Source organism: Lonchura striata, chromosome 5 (genome assembly GCF_050655825.1).
Source record: "Lonchura striata isolate lonStrDom1 chromosome 5, ASM5065582v1, whole genome shotgun sequence".
In the NCBI taxonomy this organism is placed as follows: domain Eukaryota; kingdom Metazoa; phylum Chordata; class Aves; order Passeriformes; family Estrildidae; genus Lonchura; species Lonchura striata.
The window spans coordinates 63,240,912-63,249,126 of record NC_140707.1 but is presented as its reverse complement, the minus strand read 5'-3'; the positions used below and the strand labels follow the sequence as shown (position 1 = coordinate 63,249,126).

Here is an 8,215-nt window from a genome sequence, read left to right as displayed (position 1 = left end):
TTTACACTATATATATATATATATATATTTATATCTTTTATTTATATATTTATAGAGAGATTAAATTACACTGGACTCAAAAAGTATAAAGAAAACAAAAATGTTACTACTTTTTCCTGCAGTACTAAAGGAAGCTTTTTGCTTTTTCTCCAATGCAAACTCTTCCTTGGGTGAGCAGCCTAGCAGGATCAGCTGTAGTGAGAACTCCTTACATTTGTCCTTTGCAAGTCACTATGTGATTCACATAATTCCATGTTTACACTCTGCAACATTATAATTTGTGATGCTCTTTGCCTGAAGAACAGCTCCTGGTTCCACTGTCATTACTTCTTGTCCTGCGTTCAGAGATTTGCTAGCAGTAGTGTGATGGCTATACTACAGTTCCACTTGGAGAATTGGCCTGGTTTTGGGATGACAATAAACCCTGCAAACAAAGCAGTTTACATTAATCCAGCAAGAGAACCTGACATGAATTTTAAAAAGTTGTTAACCTGAACCTACAATGAGTACAGTTGATTTTTACCAACACTTTTGTATTACTTCAGACATCAGCACCTTCTCGCCACCACGACCTCAGCCAAGCAGTGCACAAAGAGCTCTCAGACAGGAAGAAATGTGTGCGTTTATGACACGGAATGGATCTGATCCCAGCATTTGCTTTAATCTACCTTGCACTTGGAGTCATAGTGAATTGTGAAACTTTTAAAATCACACACCAAAAAAGTGATCAGCATTTTACTGGGGTGGTGTCAAAAAAACCTATTTCAATATCAGTATGTTTGACACCTGACCTGATACAGGGAAACGCTCCATCTCCTATATGTGATTGATTATTACAAGGTTTGAATAGAAAAATAGACTGTCTAACCAAATATTTGTTTTGGTAATTTTAAAACAGAACGAAACACTGAAAAGAGTTCAGTAGAGATTTCCTGTTACAATTTAAGTTCACACTCAGGAAAACTTGGTACCAGCTTTTCCAACTACCCTGCCATTCGAATCAAGAGACTTATTTCACACACAGCCCCACAATTGCACAGTGCCCCTCACTACACAGAGGCTGCTGCTCTGGATTAAAGCAACCACACATTATGGATGAAACCTATGGGTACCAATGGACAGACTCCATTTCAGATTTATGCATAGTAGCCCCTTTTTAATAATTCATGTAAAAGTAACATTATCAGGCTTATTTAGGAAAAGCTTATTGTCAAAATACAATTTAGCCTTCTTACAAGGTCATTAGATAGTTGTACTGAGTGCCAGCAGGCCAAGGAGCATGCTGGCAGATGGAAGCACACTGGCAGCTGGAAGCACACCAACAAGTATCCCCATGCAACTCCTCACCTTATAGGTATGATAAATGCACTTTCAGCAACTCCTCTAAGCAGCTCCCAACTTACATTCTTACCTCCAAATTAAGATCCTGGGACTCAGATCCATCAAACTAGACAAGATCAGGCAGCAATTAGCATACAGACAGAAGACAGAATTATGTCACTTCATCAGAATCTACAGGAGCTCTTTCAAACTTGGATCCAAGAACTGAGAGGTCATGATGATGGAAGTAAACCCTGACCTCAGAAGAGGTGGAAAGAGGGGAAAGAGGGCCAGACTGGATTCAAGTCATCAAATTTCTGTTAAAACCAAAGCCCTTCCTTTTAAAATATCATCTGATCATTTCAGACACATGAACCTGGATAGTTTGCAGGATTTATGCAGACTGTATTTGCACGTGGCGCATATGACATTTATAAATAACAAAGCATATGGTACTTAACTTGGTGCCTTCCATAGACCTCACCTGAAGGAACCTGAATACCTTTATTTGTATTTGTTTATGCAGGGCATATCTGATTCAAAGACTGTTGAGGTAGACTGAAGTGGATTGTTCTTCACACTTGACATTCAGGAAGTGCAAAGATCCTGCATATTTCATGAGAACAAAAAGTTCCCTAGTTATCACTTACGGACTATAGATGGGGAAAGAAGGCAGAACTTTAGAGCAAACAAGCCACTGAAGCACTTCTGAAATTTTTACCAGGGGAGTTTTGTTGGAAAGTGACAAGGTTGAATCAGAATTCACTAGTTCATTACTGAAGCATTCTTCACAAGTCTATTAAATCCAGCAGCAACTGGAAGGTCTTTCTTGTCAGAAGATTACATCCACTAAGCAACTTTGAAGTACCCTGGAAAAAGACGTCCAAAGGTATTATTTTCAGTCTTAATTAAATCAGCAATCCAAACTGTTCATATGCAAATATGTGCTTTATAAGCACACAGGAAGCTCTAGGGATGGCATAATGTCTTTTTCAACAGGCTCCTAACCACCCTATACAGGAGAAATAAGCCTTATTCTAGCATTGGATTTATATTGTAACACAACCAATTCTTGGGAAACAAAATGAATTTATTTTCCTAGGATTCCTCTAGAAACTGGCAGCACATACGAAATTCAGTGTGGTGCCTTATTCCCTGTGAATTACCAGCCACTCTAGAATACAAGTTCCAAGATTAGGAACAAGGAGTCAGTCCTGGTTACACCTCATAGGCAGTGAATGCTCCCTGCTTTGAAGAGCAGCAGCTCAGTGCAGATGGCTTTCAGTGAGTACTAGGAATTCCTTGTATTTCAGTCTTTGCTCTGAATTAATTCTGCAACTCTGAGCAGGCAAGCTAGAGGAACCCCAAAGTGGAAATGAACTCGAGGCCAATTTCCTTGTGCTTCTGCAGATGGAACAAATGTATGCAAGTACTGCCTTAAAACTTGGACTAGGCTACGATGCTGTTCAGAAATTCACTCCCAGGGGAAAGACCAGAAAGTGCTGAGTTCTTCCAAGTACTTGATTGCAGAAGACGTCTTAAATGTTCATACAAGAAAAGCAAGAGTATGAATTTGGTTTTTAGGCACATAAGTTTCACTGAGGGTGGCAAATTCTCAGTGGGTCCCGATTAAAACAAAAATTCTACAGCATTTTGCCCTTGTATCAGAGCCTTCCAAGCAAGGCTATTAGTGAGGTTGTGTTCAGTGTAACACAGGAGACAGAGGAAAACCTAAGAAAAGCAACTGAGGGTTCAAATAAAGTTACTGCTTTGATACAAAAGTTCACAGTAAGTCTCATCTGTGATACAAAGGGTGTGGGATTGGAACAGTTGTAGTTACATTCTTTGGAAGAATACTATGGGTAAGGTAATGAAAAAAATATATAAAGCTCCTGCCTGTAAAGAAAGACATGAGTGATGGAACCGCCCAGTTCTGTGATGGAACCACCCAGTCTATCAGGTGGGAAAAGATGGAACAAAAGCTGCAGCAATTTATGAAAGTAACAGCCAAGTCAGCCCGTTTAACAGCTGTGGCAGGAAACATGGAAGAGCAGAGCCACAACAGCTGCAGCTCTGCCATGTGGTGCAGCAGCTTCAGGCTTAAGGACAAACATCCCACTGAGCAAGCAGCAGGAAGAAATTAAGACACTGTTCAAAGTTTTGTAAATAAATGTAGTGTTTTATTAGCAGTAGTATTTTGTCAGCATATGAGGCTAGCAGGCATGGGATATGGAATAGTAATGAGATCCAAGACAGGAATTCAGCAAAACAATATTCATCCCAACCTCTGAGAGGTAGCTGTTGTCATCTTAATGGGACACTCCACAGCTGAGCAATGCAGCTTTCAGAGGACTGGGGTCATTTTTCCTAAGTCAGTGCTGTGAGTATTGAACACAGACTGCTTCAGCTCTAGCTGCTAGGGCTATCCTGTTTATCCATGCATTCTTTGACTTCCTGAAACACACAGGACTTTACACATCTGGTAAAAATACGCTGGCATGGGTAGGAATGAAAAGCCATAACAAATAGAATCAGGAAGGCCACTTGCACCCAAAGTTCATGGCACTCATTTGCTGGGGTCAGTTCACTGCAGCAGCACGAACACAAACCCTCCTCCACATTAATGGGACTGTGAACAGAGGGGTGGGTATATTTTTAAAAATTCTACATACAATCCAGACAAAAGTCTGGGGCTTCTTTCAAAAGACATGAAACATAAGGTTTCACAACAGAAACTATGAAAGATCAGCATGCAATTGCTGTATTTAAAAAAAAAAAATCAGGAAGCTATTACAGTATTAAATAGGGAAAAAGTCAACAAGAGCAACTAAGTTAATATTTTCTTAATCTAAATTAGAAGAGGTTTAATTGGAGCCAGAGGTGCAATCATACAATTTCACTAATCTAGATAATAAACAGCAAGTTTGGACATGCAGGATACAAAAAGTGTGTGTCTCCTTCAGGGAAACAGCTCTGCTGGCACTCAGAACATGCTGGACATCAAATTCTGCTCATCTAATTTCTGGTTTGAAATTGAAAGGCAGTAAAAATAAAGGGTCCAACATAACAAACAATCCAATGTGAAAAAATAAGTCTCATAGTGCACTTCATTAATGCAATGAAACCAGTTAAAATATGGAATTAACAAATGCCCATACAAGAATGGTACTGATTTGTTAAACCATTTCTACTATTGCCAGTATATTAAATAATGGGATGTTATTATTTGAAAAATATTCCAGGAGTAGTTTATTCTTGTCCAGAACTGTGATATTCCTGAAGTAAGTAGGGTTACTACGTAACTAGACCTACAAAGTAATCTGGACTGAAGCTTTGCTTCAGAAAAGAGCCCATGGGCCATTACATTGTTTGAGCAATAATACACCAAAACTAAAGTAAGATTTCTCACATTTGTTTAAAATTCTGTAGTTAAATGAGCTGAATTGGTTTTAAGATTTGCATGAACAAAATCTTCAAGTTCTTTATCCAAATGAGCAAGTGTTTACCAGCAAAGGTTTTGAACTGTATATACTCATTCAATCATATATTATCTCTAATGGAGTAATAAAATTAATGAAAATGCTGAGGAAACCACATACTGTTCATTTACATAACATGCTACAGAGAAATATTTTGTATGGGATTTACGGGGATACAGCAAAGCTGATGCCTGTCTTTAAACAGTTTGTGAGTTCACTAAATGGGCTTTTAAATTTGTATTCCATTAGCCTTTTTCTTCCCTCTGTTCTGATAACATTACACAAAAGTGTAAATACATAAACCATTTGATACCAGACCTTATGAAAGACTTTAGCACCTTTAGGGTTTCACTTGCAACTTCTCTTCTGAATATATAAAGGAGATTTTCTCTTAACAGAAGTCACCATCAACAAAAGCAAATTAAGGCTGATAGAAAACCATCAGTAACTAAACATCTGTCCAGTGGCATTAGGTGAATGGAAGATACGCAGGTCCAAGAGGAAAAAAAAAAAGAAGATGCAACTATTTGGGTGCTGGAAAATGCAAAAACGCTTTTGCTAGCAGAAACCTGACTCAAAAAATAGGACCTTAAGCTTCATTCAAGTGGTAAGGGCTCACAGGCTTATAAACTGTTGTTTCTCAACTTTCCTCAAACTACAAAAATCAGTAAGGTGTAAAATTTTCAGTTTAGGAAATAATGAAATTGAGATAAACCAGGGAAAACCTCAGGGAAAAGCATGTGACGTAAGGCAACTCCATGTGAGTTAGCTGTAAAGTGACTGTAGTCTTAGCAGAAGAAAGGAGCCAAATGAGTTTGATATGGTTGAGCAGCACCTACCTAAAATCGAGCTTCAAAACCCAGAAAATAATATGATCTTAAAAGTTTTTTCCTTGAGAAGTTTGTGCAACATTATTAAAGGCAAGTAAAATGACACTTTCATGTTTCAAGACATACTTTGCCAAATACCTTCTCTGACCACAAAACCTGTGGAAGCTGGGTTTTGTTTCAGGCTCACACTGACTATGGCGAAACTGGTTTGACCAACCAGTTCTTGCATGATTGGATATAACTGGATGTTCCAGAAGCATTCAAGCACATTTCATTTTTCCTTTCACTAGCCCCTGTTCTTAAATATGCATCTATGTTGTATGTATAGATTGTCACAATGGCCAATCAATACCTTTGAAGTACCACAAAGTTCTCAAGTTTATATAAGATTATTGCCTCAGCTTTAGTCTACAGAATATTTTTGCATAAGAGACAAACAAGAGTCCTCCCTGTCAGACTGGACCCAAAGTAACTCACTTTCACACTGAAGTTCCTCAGAAATGCCTCTGAAACACCTCAGTAAATAGCATTTGTTTGGCTTTTCTTTGTTAACAAAGAATCACCGCTGCAAAGGTGAGATAACGCCTAGCCCCTCAAAAGAAAAGACAACATCTGAAGTCTTCACCTAAATTTGCTCCAAGAAATTTTCCAACCAAAGTTTTAGACTAGTTTATTTTAGTTTAGATGAGTTTCATTCTAGATTATTTTCTTCTAGACAGAAAATGCTTGAATCATCTATATGAGCCATATCCTCAGGGCTGTAAATTCAGCAATCATTAGGTAAACACCAAGATCTAAAGCTGGAATAAAGAACATACCCTGCACCAGAGTCCACAGAGGAAAGAGCTCCTGTAGAGTCCTAGAAGGAATGACGACACTCTGCCCCAGCTCCTACCGGACAGGTGTGCAGAGAGAATCTAGATACAGCCATGTCTGTGTTCTGCTGAATCTGAGTTTAAACAAGTTTGAAAAGTGGTTTGGTAAGTATTCTGTTTAATGTTACTCTAGTCCTAAAAAAAATAGCTACCTTGAGTCATGACCTTATCAGCAAGCTTTAAACATCAAAACATCTGCATAGTCTTGAGACAAATTGGAACATTTTCTCAGAACAGGTTACAGATGTGATCAACTTCTTACTTTAAAGCATGGCACGTTAACAGTTTCATTGTGGCCATTTGTTCAGCACAGTGTGAGAGCACAAGACCACCTAAGCACTGCAAGATAAATTAAAACTCAAATGTGGAAAGGACTATTGAAAGTTATCTACATTTACAGTTCAATCACACATTTTTATTTAACATCAGTATACAGAGGACAACCCCAGCAAGTTATTTTGTAATGTCAAGTATTTAGTAAAGTTCTTCAGCTGTAACAGTGACAATAGAACAGCTAAAAATAAGCAGTATGAAACAAACATGATCTTCTTAAAATTATAAATATACCAACAATACTTCTTAAAGCTTAATTATTGCAACAGTTAAATTAACAATAGTTCATGTTAGAAAGGCTCTATGAAATTTATTCAAGTTGTCAAGAAATTAGATGGAAGTGTAAAAAGGAAATACATATGAATTTTACTTTTGATTTTCACTAAAGGTAGTCAATACAATTTTGTACAGTATCACCTAACATGTCAATCTTTAACAAACTCCAGTATACAGAATCATAAAATGCAGAAAAAATAGTTTAATCTTTACATGTAAATTGACAGTAAATTAACTGACACAACTTTTATTACTGTAACATAAGCAGGCCAGCATTTTAAATATTAATTTAGTAGTTTTATATTGTTAAAGGGGCAGACATATACAGTCATTCCAAGTACATACTCAAATTTTAAGAGGTGATAATTCAGAACATGGGTTTTCTAGAAAGTGTTTAGTAAAAGTCATGTTATTTCCTAATCCAGAAATCCTCATCATAAAGCCTTTACAGGGTTATGATCTCTCCTGGCTTTACTGGAGCCACTTGTCACACCTCCTCACACACGCACACACACATACCTTGCTATAAATATCACACCAGTGTACTCTAGGTTCAATTCACCCTGATAATGTGGGTGTGCCATGTGCAACTTTGCTACTGTGCACATTACAGAAAGCTTCAAATTTTAGCATGGTAACCTGAAGTTGTATAGCTGTGTTTCAGTTTAACTATAATCATCCCTGAAGTTTATACAGATACCGTATCACGTTGAAAGAAATCTATTTGATAGTACTTAAATACCAGCAATTGAACTTCAATTGTAATGATGAAATGCTCCTTTCCACTGAGGAAGAATTAGTATGTATAGCTGCTCGTCTCACTCAAATATAGTACATGAATGCTTAAGTACTTTCACTAAAACAGAAGTCATACTAAAACATGATACTGTACTACAATTGTAGTTAACTAGAAAATTCAAGGATGTTATAATTTAAGTCTAAGTTTTCCTGTACAATAAGTCAAATAAATAAATTCCACGTGCATTTGTTTTACAAAGTGGTAGGATGTTTCTCTTGCTAGGTTATACACTGCCATTTCACCTGGGGGTGCTTCTGGCCAATCTTACCTTGAGCTTTCTGACACAGGGAACTCACCGGCAGC

General features: G+C 37.6%; 1 protein-coding gene across 3 annotated transcripts in view; it reads right to left on the bottom strand.

The window, feature by feature from the left end:
* Positions 1-226: 226 nt before the first annotated feature.
* WDR20 (WD repeat domain 20) overlaps positions 227-8,215 on the bottom strand; it is a 44,895-nt gene continuing 36,906 nt past the window's right edge. The window contains exons 4-5 of one of the 3 annotated variants that reach the window (XM_021541385.4): positions 6,448-6,578; positions 286-424 (exon numbers count right to left, since the gene is read on the bottom strand). In XM_021541385.4, the coding sequence (XP_021397060.1) occupies positions 6,489-6,578 (90 nt within the window). In that variant the 3' untranslated portion in view covers positions 286-424; positions 6,448-6,488. Of the gene's footprint in view, positions 425-6,339; positions 6,579-8,215 lie in introns of those variants that run through there. The other 2 variants (XM_021541387.4, XM_021541384.4) reach the window with 2 other exon arrangements.